Raw genomic sequence first — 18,476 nt, 5'->3', positions numbered from 1 at the left:
TTCATTATCCAAAATATCCTTTGGATGTGATAATGATACTTACCTGTTAGCATTTTCAACAACATAAACGTTAAAAAATATCAAACTTTCTATACGAGCACTTGCTCATACAAGTGAATTAGATCTTAATAACACTATGTTTTTTGTTGATTGGTTGTATTACATAAAAATATCAAAACATGAATGTCGCATGCCTCTACAATTTATTGTTACAAAATTAACGTTTTCTTAAAGGGTCATACCACATTAATCCAAAAGTGAGTTTTTAAACATGGACATACAATTGATCCTAGACCATTATGCTATAGCTTCTTAGTGCACTTCATACCTAACAAAGGTTGATAACACAAGGACTACATCTCTAAAAGAAATGTTAAAACCCTCCGTATTTGACAATGAATCTTTGAGGATGAGAAATCTTGGAAATACATTCTTGAATGCGCAATAAATGAGTTCTCGAATTTGAGCAATATTTCCTTGTGCTATCTTTGCCTTTAAGTAGGTGATCTAGAGAGATTTCACTTTGTAATACCTGAGCCAATTGGATGACTATACCATTTATGTTATAAGATGCTTTAGTGGTGTATGCCATGAAAAGAGCCAAGGGATTTGTTTGGTTTGGATATATTTTTTTACTTTAGCAATAATATATATTTGGGCCTTGGATAAGTAGTAGAAGCAAAAACATTTTCCTAGTAGTAGCTCCCTTGCAGAGGGAAAAATGTATTTTTTCATTTATATACATAATTTTATTGTGCATGATATCATCAAAAAATAAACACTTTGTTAGATTAAGCCTGTGAAGATGTTATTTATTTAGTAGACATCAATGTAGTCTTCTAGAAAATTCATAGAGGTGTGGGATTGACATGTTCATTTCGACCATCTTCTTTTCTACGATTCTTCTTAAGTTCCTCATTTATATGTTTATTTGAATGAAGCATGAGGTCCCAATCAATGTCCACATTTAATTTTAATGAGTAGTCAAATGTTTACTTGGTTTGGTTTTTATTGCAAAATAAGCATCATGCAAAATTGCATGGAAATTTACTTTTTTTTTTGGGTAAAAGGGACATATAATTGCATTTGTTCTTAGTAAAAGTTGCGAGGATCTTTGTGAATGTTCTATTTGATAATGCAAATAATAGTACTTTTTTTCCTTTTATAAGCAATAATTCAACCCTTTACTTCTGTGTTTGACAAAGCAAATAATAACATTGTTTATCCTTCTATATGCAAGACTTCAACCCTTTCCAAGTGATCCTCTATTATCTATTTGCATACTATATTTAAAGAGTTTAGGTCCATATATCTACATCTAATTACACTAAAGCTTACTAGCTCTTAAGAGAAAACTTATCCACAATGAGCCAATTATATTCTCAAGTACAAATTGTATTAATTAAATATCCTTGGTAATTAATGAGTTAGCCTTGGTTGAAAAATACCCTAGGGCACTAGCTCAAAATGTATTATTTTACTACTCTCGTCCAAAATCTAGGGTATGGGGGACAAGGTCCATATATAATATGCATGAATTTCCTAACAAAATTTTAAATATGCAAGGGAAAAGTATGAGAATCTCTAGTCCTCTCTACCATAAAGCATAAAGTCTATGCTTTGAAAATATGAAATATTTTAAATTTGTACAAATTTTTCATAGTATGAGACCTAAGGGGGAAGGTCTTTTGGATGAGAGGGGTTAAAACAAAAAATACACTAAAATATAAAAAACCAACTCCTTTCAAAATTATGTTACTTTTTATGTGTTACCCAAATTTCAAGATGTAAAGACATATTTGATACTCTTTTAGTGTAGAACACAATCATGCTAATCCTCAAGCATTTGGACACAATCTTTCATTTGACTCAATTGTCACTATCCCTAAGAACATGACTTTGAACCACCTACCTTCAAACAAAGGACACTCAAGGTTTATCCCAAAATAAAAAAGTTAAATAAGGTACGTTATTAAAATTATGGGCAGCAAACATTGGTCGAGTAAATGGGGTAGATGGAATTTTCAAACATCATAGCACTAGTGATGATGTTATGCTACTAAGACAAAAAAGTAAAACCTTAGACAATGACATTATTGAACTCCAATATAACAAATTAGCAAAGCCTCAAACCCACAAGCTGCCCATGCGCAAAACCAACCACACGAACTCGTGAACCTAAAGCACATACCACGTGCATAGTAGGTGGACAAAGCAAACATATGAACCACAGAACGACATAGACAACACACACTTTTTTGGTGAAATGACAACACATGCGCGCGCATGCCAATCTAGCTAAACTCTCTTTCATAGTCCAATTGAGATTGCATGTTGTTGCTGAGTGACATTACTTGACCATAACTCAATTATTTTCTTTGTCCATGTTGTTTAAGGTTAAATTACCTTTCAACTTCAAGCCATGATTTCCATCTAATCTCACCATTGTTCCACAATTGTGTTAGAAATGACCCATACAGAGGGTATCTAACTGCAATGAAAGACTTAAGAGCATCCCAAAAATTACACGTGGAAGTATTAAACTATGGAATCCAAAGCTTCTTTTGTTATGTGTACTTCACAACCATGTGTGTTTGTGTGCAGGCTAGAAAATAAGTTGTTATCCAAGAAAGATATAGAATTCACAAAAGATATATTTCCGTCCACAATAGAACACAATACAAAAGGGAGATCCAAAGTCCCACCACACCATGGTCCTCTAATCTTACCAAAAGTTCTCCTACTATCTCCTCTACACCCCTAGACCCTTGCGCCCATGTGGTCCTCTCTGACCCTTTGTAGACTTAGTCACCGTGTGCCGATCCCTGGACCTTACTACCCTAGATGCTAGCCTAAGTGTGCAGCCTTGCCAAACTCCTTGCCTGCAGCCCTTAGTCCCTCCTTCTCCTTCTGGATGTAGGCCCAAGGAAGGCTACTCCTCCTTCTCCAAATTTACTAGCTTTGTTGTTGCTGCTCTAGTGGATGCCAAGTGAGACCAAATGCCTCCTTCATATAGGGCTAAATGCCCTCCATACTGGTTGACTTGGTAGGGGGTATTGGGCTGACCCAATCAGCCCCCCCTCCCCCCCACCCAACTGAATTTCGAGTTTGTAACTACCCCCCTTGGTGGGGGCACATTTGTAGAGGGTTGGTTGGCCTTGCCTGCCCAAGTGATAGGCTGCCACTGCTAGCCAGGGCTACCCAAACCCAACCCCTCTTAGGTCTGTTTGGCCCCCAACACCTTGTGCAATCTAGGCTACTGCCCTTTTGCACCTGTTCAAGTCTCCTTCAGGCCTTAGAGCCCTTCCAAACTGCTCTATATAGATTGCTGTAGATATCCATACTAGGGCTGACATCATCACGGCCTCATCACAGCCTTTCCTTTATGTTTTCCTTGTGCAATAAGGTCATGTCTATTTGTGGGTAGCCTCACGAGCATATCCATGCTAAATCTGCCCTCCAAGAGCTACACCATCTGTCAGGTGGTTGTTTCTTTGTGTTGTCGACATGGTAGCCTGTTTGCTATCCATGTTGCAGTCCCATTTTCAATCCTTATGTTATGGTTCACATCCGGTTTCATGCCACCCTGTAACCCCACTTAGGACCACCCTTAGAACCACACAATAGCAATTAAACCCACTGGACACACCAAGGCACACAAAAGCAAGAAGCCACGTGCAATAGGACAAGAAGAAGACAAAATGGCAAACTCCTAGCAAAGGTGACTCGTGAAGGAGCATAGTAGCACTATTAGCACATAGCTACAAAGGTCTTAAATAAAGAATCCATATGTAATAAAAACTATGCTTGCAGTAGCAGCAAAAAGATCATGCATTATAATTTCGTAGTTGTGTTAGACTACTAGTGCAAGCAAATGTACAAAGCTATTATGACTTCATATATATCCACTCCATGCAATATTCTAGGCTATGACATGTGATCCTTTCACAAAAGAATGGAAAATTTTAGAAGCTGAACCCAGTTCCTTTCTCATCACTGTAGAGATCACATATGTTCTTAGTGGTCTTAAAGTAGTATTGGTGTAAATCTCCAGGATGATACAGCCAATAGGTGCTACTTTTGCATGGGTTGTTTTGCACGAGCCATCTATTAGAAGCGGTGATAGAGCAAAAGAGCGGACCTATGTGTGATGGCAGAATGTTGCTTGTCATCCCACGAAATCATGGTCTAAATTTAGAGCATGAAAAACCTTATACCCCCACTTTTCTTTCTTCATAATTAATACATTTTGGGAAATTTTCAAAGTCTGGGAACCTAAAGGAGTCTCTCTAAAGTCGAAGGCATAAAGAATTTATGTATAATAAATAAATTAGCTACAATCTTCATCTCATTAAACTCAATCATTGAAGTTGAAATCTTCATCTCATTACACTCGATCATTGAAGCTGAAATAAAAAGATTGAGTACATTAAAATTATGATTCATTACACTCGATCATTGAAGCTGAAATAAAAAGGTTGAGTACATTAAAATTATGATTCCAAACTCTATCATTTCATCATACATAGTTTAAACTCTAGATTGTCGTTAAAAACACATTACCAGAAATAGAATCAACATATACCTTGATGGCATTGGATATTCTAGCCTTCAAGAAATGAGGACTAACAATGCTAATTGATTCTTTCCATCTTCATTCAAATCTAATATTGAGACAATAACAACATTACCTGGCAATAAAATTATAATAACAACAATCCTAACGAACATGCTTTAAAAAATTGACGTCGTTTCTGTTTACAAACCACCATCTTATGAGACAAGTTGTTAACTCTCTTGCAAGAAACTTTTCTATATATAGATAAAACCTTTCATACTTTCATACTAGAAGACTTTAATGTAGACTACACGAGAGGAAAAAAAATATAACAAGAGTGCACAAGTGCGTGTGGGCACTGCCTCCCAGTATGGTGGTAAAGCAAGGTCTTTTGTTGTAATAGAAAACACAAATGGATTGGGCGTTGAAATGGCAACTTGAAACACACGACTGAATTTCCCTTCTTTAAATGTATGGGACTAGTAGGAGTGTCTCCATAGAGGTACTCCCATAGTGGAGGATTGAAACTCTTATTTGAATTTCCACTCTTATTTGAATTTCCAGTGCTAACAAATAAATTGACAAAATTGATTTCATGCACCTTCACGGACGATAATTTCACTAAAGGGATAATTAATTTCATGCACCTTCTCGCACCATAACTTCACTCAGAGATAATAGAATCCTTTACAACCACATCTGCAATTGCAATGTGTACTCAAGTCCAAGATTACCCATACGAATTTGTGTTATCAGGCCACAATGTGGAGTGTAGTGCAGCAATGCCAGCACACCTCAGCCTTGTCTGCTTCTGCGTACTCCCCTCGTGGCTTCCTCCTCGTTTACACAGGTAACGTCCTTAGCCATTGTGTCGATACGGAAACGAGCTGTTCTCGTTCCAATGGAAGTAAAAGAAGTCATGCTTGTTTATCAGCTTGTAAGTTTTCTTCCTTGTCCCTTGAAAAATCCTATGGGTGCCTCCGCTAACCTCCTTCAAAGATTCCGAAGTTCAAGCACAGTCCATGGATCTTAGATTCAATCGGTTTAAGTTTGGTTAATAGCTTTCCGGAATGGTGGTCGTATGTAGTCATGTGAATACCGAGAGTACTACTCCTATGTTAGTCTTAGATTGGATGGAAATGGGACGATATGACATTCGTTCGCGAGGGTACTCTGTCGCCAATCACGAGTTGTTCAACCTATGACATTCGTCCGTGAGGGTACGCACGCGGTAGTTATTTTTGTGGAACCTTTCTTGAGCTTGAGAGGCGCAGGAATTATTTGTACAGCCAGCCTTCGTGTCCATTGCAATAAGCTGAAGTTTGTTCCCACAAATGGTGGCTCAATTCTGTCGCCACTCCTGTGGCCTAGATCCACCACTAGACCCAGGCGTGTCAGATTAACTTGCAAGACCAAAGCTAAGGATGAAGCTGAGATCAGGGTCAAGGTCAAAGCTGAAGACAAAGACAAACATGATGACAAAGACGAGATAGAGATGAAGCCAAAGGTGGCACATCAACCGCAGCTCCAAGAGTAGGTCAATGTAGTTGCTCGAGCAGCTTTTGTCATGAGGCATGCCATGTACAACTAGAGGGAATAAGTTATTTCGTCTTTCCAAGAAAGTCTAGGCGTGTTTCCTGAGGAGATAGTCAGAAACTTGCTGCTAAAGCTTTTGCAACGATTTACAGCTTCCTGCAATTGATGGAGTGGCTCTGAGGAAGACCATACATCTCATTCAGATAGCCAGGTGTTGAAGAGATGGGACAAGCTGATGGCTTGTTCAAGGAAGAAGCCACGTGTTTTGCATCTCAAAGTGTTTGGATGCATATGTGCGAGAGGAGCTGAGAAGAAGCTGGGTGACAAGGCCAACAATTGTGCTTTTCATAAGGAAGAGGAGAATCCGAAGGGAGGATGAGGGGATGAGGACGGAACATTGGGGCGGAAAGGGAGAGCAAGGAGCTTGATATAGCGGGTGCTAGCCCCATGAAGTTAGCTTTGATTCCCCCCGAATTACAGATATCCCCTTTTTCAAAGAATTTTGCCCTCAAATTTACAGATGGTGCTTATTCCATAAGGAGCATATATTGTAGCAAATGCTTCTCATTAATCTACCAAGAGGTGGGGTTGATCATGCACAATGCTTTAGGCTGCCGCGATTTCTCCTCCTCTGGTCTGTCCTTTCATTTGATGAGAAACTATATGCAAACCTTGATACAAAAAACCTGATCTCTAAAACCCCTCCCCTTGGGAATATAGAGGATGTGGCCCTCCTCGTCCATAAGTGGGAGCATGGAAAAGACTTTCATGTTTTGGCCCACATGTGGGTACGAAAGTGGAACATGAATTCAACATGGCATGGATATTTGAAGTGGGTGGTAAGTCCAATGGATGTGCCACTTCCCAAGCTCTTCAGATGATCATATAGGGGCCATAATACCTGTGGCCCAGCTTGGTGTTGGTGTTACCCTTCAACGAGGCATGTCTATTCTTGTCGAGCTGTAGTTGCACAAAAATGTCCTTCTTTATACTCCAAATACCTCATATGTTTATTTGCCTGCTTCCTTTTTTGGACAGCTGCAAAAGACCATTCACAGATCATTCCAAGGCAACCGGAGATGCTGACGAGCATTGTGAAATAGGAGTAAACACGATTTAAATAGCGCATATTTTCAAACATGTGGGACATGTCATGTCAAGATCATCTTCAGTTTCTAATGAATAAGGGCTTATTGAGGTTCCGAGATAGGACTCACAATATAGAATGTTGGTGGTGAGTGAGATGATTTTTCTCCTACGGCAGACATATGGGCCTTACAAACCCCTATGAATATGAAAAATTTGAGCAGAGTTTGATCGGAAGGTCTTGGGAAAGACATTGGTTAAGTATGTCTGAGAGTATTTGCCATTTCACCATGGGGCTGCCTTCCCTATGAAAAATTTGAGCAGAGTTTATATGATAAGTCTTGGGAAAGACGTTGGTTAAGTATGTCTCAGAGTAATTGCTGTTGAATGCTATGTATCCAGTCTTGAAAGACTGTTGTGTTGGAGTATAAGAGTCACTGCCCCACCCGTGAGCCCCCATATTAAGAGGACAAAGGGGCTTGACACCTACAACATAATGGGTGTAGAAGTGCCATGTTGGCACAGGATATTTGGTGCCACATGGGAATATGTAGGGGAATGAACGGATCTGCTATGTGGGCAGCAAGCAGGCTGCCACCATGGGGAGCACTGTTGTCCTTCTTGTTTTAGGTTTGGCACAGCTACATTGGCCACCCAGATCAGCACAAAGGGATGGAAATTGGCCCTGGATTAGGGCACTTAGGCTGGGGCAACGCCCTGCCAGAAGGGGGAAAAGGGAGCAGCAGGTAGGTTGACTGGCTGCTGCCAGATCTCCTACAAACTGGGTCGGCAGACCCTGGTCTATGGTTCTACAGACTTGCCAGTCTGCATTCTGAGTAAGAGTATCAGGCGGTTGAGGGCTGGTTGGCCAGACCTGGTCTGTCAGATCTGGGCCCTAGTCGGCTGATCCAGATGGGCTTTGTGCCCTATAAAAAGCTCCCCTCGGGGGGGCACAATTCAGTTTAGTCAGTGAGCATTCTTTGGCACTCTAGTGTGCTGATCAGGGAGAGCAACTGGGATTGTGTGAGTGCACTCACACATGAACAGCTACTGAAGCCTGCAATGGCATGTGGCAGTTCAGGAGGAGCCACAGTAGGTGCTACAGCAGCATACATGCCATTGAGGGTGTGCTTACCTCAGCCAGCATATGCTGCAGGTTTTGGTTAATATTTGGACAGGTTTTGTACTTGATTTCTACATCCGTATATGAGATCTTTTGGCTGTACATCTGAGTGTCCTCTCTCTTGGTTTCAAATGTCTCCTACATACTTGTGTGCACATGCTGAAGTTTGATTAAATGGTTGTAGTATCCTGGTATATCTTCGCATCAGGATGACTTGTGCTTTCAGTTGATGATGGAAGGTCATTGGTCCTCTACAATGTGTCTGGTCTAGAGAGACATGCTTAGAGGTGTCCAGTATGTTGAGAAAACTGACAATGTGTAAGTCCACATCTGGAACAAGGCAGCTGCAAGCACATTTGCTGTGCCCTTCTTGTATTCAACTCTTAGAAGTCAATGGCCCCACCTGTGAGCCACTATATGAGGAGGACAAAGGGGTCATTGGACTGAGAGGGGGTAGGGTACCTGGAGCAGAGGATTGCAAATTTGAGATTTGACAAAGATAGATGCAAAGTGCTAAAAGTTGAGAAAATAGCCTTATGCTTTGACTTCTTGTGGCTAAAAAATAAAGATCATGACATAGGTTCTAAAAAGAAAAGATACACAAAGGTAGTAAGTGTGGAAGATGTTTGCTCTTGGATAGATTTTCTTTTAGATAATCTTTACATCACAATAGGTGATTCTTTGTTTCAACAAATTATAGTAATCCCCATGGGCACTAATTGTGCCGTCTTTTTAGCAAACTTTTATCTTTTCACTCATGAATTTGAGTTTATGCAACGTCTTATTTCTATCAATACCTGCCCTATCATTTTACATAAGCTTAGCCAAGTTAGGCGTTTTATAGATGATTTATTTGTACCAGATGTTCCTAACTTTCAAGACTTTATGTACAAAGACGCCAGTGCTTTTGGAGAAGGAATCTATCCTCGTGACTCTTGTGAACTGAACTGCACTTCAAGAGGGGATTCTTGTGTTTTCTTAGATCTTAGAATTTCTCAATCTACCATAGGATTAGAGGTTGATATATATGATAAACGTGAACAATCTAAATATAGTGGTTTACACATTATAAAAATGTTTCACATTGACTCAAACATTTCTGATTTGGCAAAATATGGAGTCATTTCTTCCCAATTCCATAGATTTTCCCGCCTTTGTACAACTAAGGAGTCTTTTATCACTCAGTGTAGTAATTTGATCACTTCACTATTACACAAGAGGTATAATCCAAGGAAAATAATGAAAAAAGTACGCACAATCTTAAACATGAAGTCTTTTATCTATGGTGTATCGGCCTTAAGTATGTTTAGAATGATTGAACATAAGTTGAAAACAAAAAGCAGGGAGCTGAATAGCCCATTTTTCTTTTAGTTTCAAAAGAGAGTTTGTTTGAGTATGCTTGTGCTTTCTAAGTTAGAAATGTATTTTTGACTCTTTGTAGGAAACAATACATAAGTGTAAAGGACCATTTAGCTTTTTATGTTTTAAATAAGAGTGAGAGTGAGAGAGAGAGAGAACGAGTGATATTCCAGTTTTTTGGAAGATTTTGTTTCTTGACTTGCTTGTTTATTTTTGCCTAGTCACTTGCTTCCTTTCTTCTTTATTTCTTGTTTTCTTTCTCTTTTGTTTATTTGACATATTTTAGTAAGCACTGGGTTTGCCCAAGAGACTCCGCGGGTCTTTAGAAACACAGTATAGCTGCTTATGCTTGGGCACTGATGACGACATAAGTGTTGCTTTGCTTGCTAAGTATGTCTTCCTTTTGTTTTTCTTAAAAGTTTTTGTTTACCTCTTTTTTCTTCTCTTTCATATTCTCTTTTATTTTCTCTTTTCTTTTCTGTGTAGATTTTTGATCTTTAGAACAACAAAAAATCTAAATTTGTATGATTGGACTTATTCTAGTCTTACAAAGGTATATTATTCTAGTCTTACAAAGGTATATGTGTAATAAAGTACCCAAGAGTAATCTGGATTGTTTTAACTTTACTCTTGCTCCTATTAATAATTCTTGGAAGGTTTCTTATTGTTTCAAGTTTTAGTATCATCAGAAATGGAAGGACTACACATTTCAAGCCTTCACTTCTACAAATTGGAGGTGTAGGCAAGAATTGTTTTGTGATAGTAAGAATAATGCTTTAAAAATTGAAACAGTGTGTTTGTTGAGTGTATTGCAGTGTTGGAAAGGTTCATCTCATTATAGTAATTCTATTCAGCTCAAATTTTAGGCAAGTATCAAGCAAGTTTATGGTCTCGTTAGATGTAGCACTATGTAAATTGGTGATGGAGGTGAATATTGGCATCCATAAGTTTCTTTGCTACTTTGTTTATGAAGTTCCTGTTTAGTCTATTGCTCGTGTGGTTTACTTGCTTTGAATTTTTGGCGCTCTGGTTATGATCCCCCCCCCTGCCTTTTTGGGTTGCAGAACCAGGATTTGGTTTTTGGAGGGACTCCTTAACGAAAGCCAAAGGAGGCCTTGGAGACAAAGTGTTTTGTGTAGCCAAGGGTTGCGGTAGAGGTTTTCATGTACCTCAGTCACCTGTGCTTCCTTTGCAACACAATGGACTCCAAGCGATCATGGAACCTGATAAAGTTGGTTCTTGTGATGGTGAACAGGATTTTGATCTTCCACCTATCGGCTGCACTCGGATAAGAGTTGAATTGAACAAACCTCTCGGTAAGGCATCTTTCTATTTTCAGTTTGTCGTTGATGCTTTTCTCATTTGTGACTTTTTGTTAGCATACATGAATTGTAGGAGAGAGAGTGAGCAGGTTTGGGGAGAGAGAGAGAGAGAGAGAGAGAGAGAGAGAGAGAGAGGAAGAAGAAAGATATATTAACGTCCACAAGAGGCCTCGCGGGTCTATGGGACAAAGTGACACCAAAGGGTAAAACTCATACAAGCCACAACGGGCTGAGGCAAAGGGCGCGCTAAGGCCCTTGTTGAGTACTGTGCTGAAATAAAGAGAGCTCAGTGGCTCAAGAAAAGTCAAGTACAAAACATATCATATCATATCATGTGCTATCTGCTATGTGGAGCAAGCTGAGAACTAGAATTGGAAACTCAGAATTTGAAACCCAGCACTGTGGTGGCTCGTCTATGAGCGGTGAAAATTTCTTGAATCTGAGTCTGTCTGGCTGTCTCATGCTGGGGTGTCGGAGGGGGGCGTGGTCTCCTCGATCTCTGAACCCGTTGAGTTATGTTAAGAGTGACCCCTCGTCTCGGGTGGTCCCCTTCTGTGATACGGTGAACCTCAATTGAGTGTGCTCTGGTCGCTCTTCGTGTCGTGGACAGCCTCTGCAATCCTCTCTCGGTAATCCAGTTTGCCCGCATAGAAAGAAAGAACTAACGTCCACGGGAGACCTCAAGGGCCTGTGGGACAAAGTGCGCAGAAAAGCGAACTCATACAAGCCTCAGTGGGCTGAAGCAAAGGGTGCGCTAGGACCCTTGCTGAGTACTAGTCTATGCTAATAGAATCATAATCATAATCATAATCATAGACAGACAAAGTCAACTACGGCTGCAGAGTGGGCCATATCAATCAATCTATCCAGGCGTTGGGACGAAACCGAAGCCTGGTACAGTGATGGCTCTTTGGTGGGTTGTGAAGATGTCTCGTATCTGCGTCTGTTGAGCTGTCTCGTGCTGCGGTGGGGGATGCGGTCTCCTCGCTCTCTGGACTGTTTGGGCTATGTCTAGAGTGACCCCTTGTCTTTGTCGGTCTCCCTTGAGGAAAGCTGTGATAGGTCGAACCTCAATAGAGTACTCTGGGGGCTCTTTGTGGTACATGTGGCCTCTGCGCCCCTCTCTTGGTGTGCTGTGCCGGCTGCTCATCCAGATTGCTTTAATATCGCCTAGCTCCTCTTCCTCCACTCCACTGTGTCCGGGGGCTGACTCAAATGTATAGAAGTCTGTGACGTGCCGTTGTGCCCGGTCACCCCTCTATTTCCTGTAGTGGTCTGACCATCCTCTGCTTCTCTCTGATTTGTCGTAGAAGCGTCTCCCTATGTCGCCGCATCTCCATCAAATAAAGCTTGATATAGACCTGGTCATGGAAATGGATCAGTCGTGACAAAGGACCGAGACCACTCCCCTCTAGGTAGAGACAGGGGTAGCGTCCCCGAATCTCATAGTAGGCTGGGCAAACACAAAGAAGATGCTCCTCTGTCTCAACTGTCCCCATCGTACATAGCGTGCAAATTTGTTGCTCTCTAGGTATACCCGCTACTCTCCCTGCCTCGATCCTCAGCTGATGGGACGAAACCCGCATCTGATCAATGGCAATCCTTGGTGCACGAGAGACTCCTCTATTCTCGAGATACTGGGGTCTGATAATGAATCCCTCCTTTGATACTGTTAGGAAGTGGTCGCGATAAAACTAGGTCTTGGTGGGGAGCTTCTGGTCCCCCCCCCCCAAGTCCGGGAGGTATGAAGCTAGAGGAGGTCTAGCCGTATGATATGGTTGATCTCATCTCGCGGGATCGACTCAAGAGGTGCATCCATGCTATATTGAAAGGGGGAGAGCCTGTCCATCTGGATACCGTGCCTGGCAAGCCATGTAGATATGCATGCATACCATGTGTTTGCCCCACTCTCTACGAGTTGTCTAGATGACTCTAGGGCCAACCTCGGAAGTTTCCAATGGGGTAAGTCCCAAACTCTGTGGATTAAACTCACTGTCTGAAAGATGGCATCAACTTGGAGAGGTGTCATGGCGAACTTTGCTTGTTCTATTGCTCTCCTGCCTTGTGTATCGGTACGATAGTAGTGGTGTCCGTGCTGGTGGGAAGCCATGACAAATTGTAAGGTTAAACATATGTGCAAGGATCGGTGCTATGACCTCCTGCTCATGTGTGAAGTGCTCTGTCTAAAGGCCTTCATGATCCTGTGCTTTCCGGTTGTGGAGTCGACAAAGTGCAGGCCACATATTCTGCGTAGTGAATAGATGACAGGTAGTGGGCTTGGGCATAGAGGACATGTTTGGCGGCGTCTACCTCGGGACATCGTATAAGGAGCATGCATAAGTGTGCCACACGCCCGGATCAGTGATGGGGATGGGTGGCTTCCTCTCCGAGACAAATCCCCACCCAGTGGTTGGGTCTCCCTCTCGAAATGATCTGATGATCTCATCCATCCTATGTGTGAGGAAGGCTCGTCTCTTGCAGTGTGTCAACCACTGAAAGATCTGTGCCTCATGTGACGTCAATTGACCCAAGGCTCGCTCCCGTGTGAGGTGGGCTCGCATCTCTCTGCACTCATCATAGCAACTAGCTCCTCCTCCTATGTCCTGGAGCTAACTCAAATGCATAAAAATCTGTGATGTGCTGCTGTGTGTGGTCAGCCTCTGTGTTCGGTGGTGTGTTCGCCTCGTGCTGCTCTCTAATCTGTTGTAGCAGGGCCTCCCTGTGTCGGCACATCTACAGCAAATAGAGCCCAATGCAGACTTTGTCATGGAAGTGGATCAATCGTGATAGTGGGCCGAAGCCACTCCCATCTTGATAGAGACAGTGGTAGCGTCCCTGGATCTCGTAGTAGGTTGGGCAGGCGCAAAGAAAGTGTTCCTCTGTCTCAACCACTCCCAGTGTGCATAGCGTGCAGGTCTGCTGCTCTCTGGGTATACGTGCTGCTCTCTCTGTTTGAATCCTCAACTGATGAGACGAAACCCGCATCTGCCCAATGGCAATCCTCAGTGTATGTGAGACTTTTCTGTCCTCGAGATATAGGGGTCTAACGATGAATCCCTCCTTTGAGACATTCAGGAAATGGTCGCGGTAGAATTGTGTCTTGGGGGGGAGCTCCTGATCTGCCCCCCAAGCCCGAGACGTGTGGAGCTGGAGAAGATATAACCGTATGATATTGTTAATCTCATCTCGCGGGATCAACTCTGGGGGTGCATCCAAACTATACTAAAAGGGGGGGAGCGTGTCCATCTGAATCCCGCGTCTAGCAGACCATGTCGATATAAGTGAATACCATGTGTTTGCCCCACCCTCAGCTAGTCGTCTGGATGAATCTAGAGCTAGCCTCGGTAGTCTCCACTGTGGGGTTATTTTGGGTTAGGATTAATTAAAGGTAAAAAAGAGAAGTAGTTGGTCTCCTCGATCTCTATATCCCATGAGCAATTTCAAGTGTGACACCTCATCTCAGGCGATGTCCTCCAAGGAGAGTGGAGATGGGTCGAACCACGATCGTGCGTGCCTTGGTCGCTCTTCGTGTCATGCGTGGACTTTGCATCCCCCTCAGTCGATCATACTATGTTGCCCCTTGCTGCTGATCCTTGCATTGCATGTCTGCTATCTCCTCATCCTCACTCTCTGTGTCTCGGAGCTGACTCGAATGCATAGAAGTTTGTGACACGTCACTGTGATTGGTTTGCCTCAATGCCCTTTGGCGTTGTCAATGCACGCTGCTGTCCGATCTGTCATAGTAGTGTGTCTATGTGTCGTCTCATCTCGATCATATAGTGTCCAAGACAGACTCGATCATGGAAGTGGATTAGTCGAGAGAGTGGGCCAAAAGCCATGCCCCTCCTGAAAAAGGTAGTGATAACGTCCTTGGATCTCATAGTAGGTTTGGCAGACACATAGGAAATGCTCCTCTGTCTCAATTGTCTCGAGTGTGCATAATCTGTAGATCCGTTGCTCTCTAGGTATGCTTGCAGCTCTCCCTGTCTTGATCCCTTGCTGATGTGATGAGACCTGTATCTGACCAATAGCAATCTTCAATGCATGCGAAACTTCTTTGTCCTCAAGGTACTGGGCTCTGATGATGAGTCCCTCCCCTGATATTCTCAAGAAATGGTCACGGTAGAAGTGGATCTTGGTGGGGAACTCCTGTTCCCCCCCCCCCCCCCGCAAAGAGAGAGAGAGAGAGAGAGAGAGAGAGAGAGAGAGAGAGAGATTAACGTCTGTGGAAAGCCTCGCGAGCCTATGGGACGAAGTGCAAAACACACCAAAGAGGGAAAGAACTCATACAAGCCACAAAGGGTTGGAGCAAAGGTCACGCTACTATGCTGAAAATAAAGAAGCTCAATAGCTCAAGCAAAATCAAGTACGAAATATATCCCTTGCCCCCCTCTCTCAGAAATCGAGACTGCCCACATATCAGCTAGCTCCTCCTCCTCCATCCCACTGTGTCCTGGGGCTGACTCAACGACATAGAAATTTGTAACCCTCCGCTGTGTCTGGTGAGCCTCTGTATCCTGTGGTTTGGTCGCCTCCTCTTGCTGCTCTTTGATCTTTCGTAGCAGGGTCTCCTTGTGTCGGCGCATCTCAAGCAAATATAGCCCAACGCAGCCCTATTCATGGAAGTGGATCATTTGTGATAGTGGGTCGAGGCCTCTCCCATCCCGGTAGAGACAGTGGTATCGCCCTTAGATCTCGTAGTAGGCTGGGTAGATGCAGAGAAAGTGCTTCTCTGTCTTAATCACTCCCAGTGTGCATAGCATACAGATCTGCTGCTCTCTGGGTAAACGTGTTGCTCTCCTTGTCTCAATCCTCAGCTGATGGGACGAAACCTGCATCTGGCCAATAGCGATCCTCAGTGCATGTGAGAACAGGAGCCCAAAAAGGTACCCCGTTGGCTCCTTGACACATAAAAAGACAGCAAAGAAGATACTCTTCTGCCAGCCCGTACTAGAGCAGCTGTCCGGAAAGAGCATGCTAGTTTTGTTTCTTATGCTTAGGTTGCTACAGCATGCAATGAAGAGCCATTATGTCATCAAGATGCCTTTCAGAATGATTGTTGGCTGAAGGCTATGCAAGCTGAATTGGATTCGATCCATCAGCAAAACACTTGGGAGTTGTGTGATTTGCCTCCTGGCAAGAATGCCATTGGAACTAAGTGGGTTAACAAAATTAAATGGAAAGCTGATGGTTCAGTGGACCGTTACAAAGCCTGTCTTGTTGCTAAGGGCTATGCTCAGCAACATGGCATTGACTTTGAGGAGACTTTTGCTCCACTTCCAGGATCACTACTATTCACATTGTTATTGCCTTTGCTGCCCACTTTCATTGGGAGGTACATCAGCTTGATATAAAGACAGCTTTCCTTCATGGGCATTTGCAGGAAGAGGTCTATGTTTCCCAACCTCCTGGCTTTGAGGTTGAAGGTTTTGAAAGCAAGGTATGCCGCTTGAAAAAAGCCCTTTATGCAGTGAAGGAGGCACCTCGGGCTGGTATGGTCACCTCCCCATCTGTAAGCCCCCATATGAGGAGAGCATGGGGGAGGGAGACCTAGGGCAAGAGTTGTCCCATGGGCATCTGTTTGGATGCCATGTGGGCAGCATGCCTAGAGGAAATAACATGGAGAGGGGGCTGCCACATGGGCAGTACCTCACAGGAAAAGAGAGAAAGGGGCTGCCACATGGACAGCATCATGGCTGTCATGTGGGCAGCACATCTGACAAGTACCTGGAGCCATCTGGGAGTATGGATCAGCACCATGGCTAAGGTGACTGGCAGAAGCAGGTCCAGGAGCAGATCAGTGACGATTTGGAGCTCCAGACAGAGGCAAGGAGTGGCCGTATGAAGGCGGCACAGGGCGGGGTACTTCACCATCAAAGGCACACACGTGCGGGGCTGGTTTGGGGCCTGCACAAGGGCCTGTTGATGGCAGGACAGCAGCAGCCCAAAAGGGCCTGGCTAGGGCCCTTATATAGGGCTGGTTGGACCAGCCAACCAGGTCGGCCAGCAAGCAGACTGGTTGGCCAGTCTGGTCGGCCAGGATGAGGCTGGCTGGCTGGTTTTATGACAGCCCCTTGGGGGCCTATAACAGGAGAGGCCTCAGACCTCATTTCATCATCCAGCTGAGCAGCTTTGGGAGGGGCAGAAAGGAGCAGCATATCCACCATCCTTGGGCCTCTACACAGGAAGTGAAGGAGAGAGGTGTTGCTGCAGACTTAGCTCCAGGGAGAGGCTGAATCTAGACTGTCTTCTAGGGCAGAAGGTTGCTGAGATCATCATCTTCTGGAGCAGCTATTCACAAGCAGGTTGGAGCAGTGGAACAGCTATCTTGGGGCATACATTCAGGAGGACCAAGAGGACGTGTGCTGCAGACAAAGCTTGGCAGGGGTTGCCTACCTAGGCTGATATACAGGCAGTAAGGTAGAGAAGAACACTCTGGACAGAGAGTCTACATATGCTCGAGGTGGAGCACGTGGGCTCAAAGATCTAGAAGTGCTAGGCTTGTAGAAGAAGGACCTTTTGGTATTGTATCCTGTCCTACTTTGTGGACGGACGGAAATATAAAGAGTTGCTTCTATATTTGTTTCTGAGCATTGTCTATTTACTGGCTTGCACATCTATGCACATAAGTTAAAGAAGTTTGCGATTCCACACCCCACATCACATTGTGTGAGCTCCTGGGCATTACTATCAGTCTTCCGCTCTGCGTACCCTCTGTTGGGTCATTTCTAACAGTTTGTAGGCCATTCTATGGACTATCCATAGGTGCCACTTATTCCTTGGTGTGTGTCTTGTAGGCCTAGTTATAGTCAGTTAGGACTATTGGTACAGTTAGTACATGTACCACCTAGGTTAGTTAGGACACTTAGTCTAGTTAGGACAGTTAGCCCTAGGGGTTTTTATGTTCGCTCCCTCCACTTTCAGTTTTGCAGCAATCTATTACAGCATCTCGTTTTTCTCCTTGTCCCCTCCTTTTTTGAGCTTCCATTGCTTGCCATAGTCAACATCTCGGAACCATATCAAATGCTTTGCGGAAATCCACAAAGCAACAATAACCCTTTGCTTTCGTGACCTCGCCTCCTCGATGATACATCTGAGCGTGAGAATATGATCCATGGTTCCATTATCACGCGGGAACCGAGCTTGTCTTGCTGCTTCAAGTCCTCGACACTCCGCAAATCGGCTGACCTTGGAATCAAGCACTGATGCATAAATATTGGACATGACATGTCCAATCATAATGGTCCTGTAATTCTCCGGGCTCATGCGATTCCCTGCCTTGTGGATGGGTGAAATAGTGTTAATGATCCAGGTGCGTGGAAACCCCAAACAAATAGCTTCATTAAAAAGCTTTGCTAAGATCGGGACTAGGAGGTGCAATGAAGTCAGTGCATAGTCCCTCATGATCCTTCGCTCGGCCATTATGAAGTTTCATTACAGCGTCCTTCACTCTCCCCTTAGTGAAGAGGGTACAAGAAGTGGGGTGTGGCAA

General features: G+C 43.5%; 1 protein-coding gene across 5 annotated transcripts in view; it reads left to right on the top strand.

The window, feature by feature from the left end:
• Window positions 1-5,220: 5,220 nt before the first annotated feature.
• Window positions 5,221-18,476, top strand: part of LOC147901525 (uncharacterized) — a 28,985-nt gene continuing 15,729 nt past the window's right edge. For 3 of the 5 annotated variants that reach the window (XM_087375149.1, XM_087375150.1, XM_087375145.1), the window contains exons 1-3: window positions 5,221-5,265; window positions 5,313-5,408; window positions 10,727-10,978. In XM_087375149.1, the coding sequence (XP_087231275.1) occupies window positions 5,321-5,408; window positions 10,727-10,978 (340 nt within the window). In that variant the 5' untranslated portion in view covers window positions 5,221-5,265; window positions 5,313-5,320. The other 2 variants (XM_087375148.1, XM_087375146.1) reach the window with 2 other exon arrangements.

This window comes from Dipteris shenzhenensis, chromosome 5, assembly GCF_047967505.1.
Source record: "Dipteris shenzhenensis isolate YYH24624 ecotype China chromosome 5, Dip_SZ_1.0, whole genome shotgun sequence".
Classification (NCBI taxonomy): Eukaryota; Viridiplantae; Streptophyta; class Polypodiopsida; order Gleicheniales; family Dipteridaceae; genus Dipteris; species Dipteris shenzhenensis.
The sequence above is the reverse complement of the archived record's forward strand: the minus strand, read 5'-3'. Positions and strand labels throughout refer to the sequence as shown.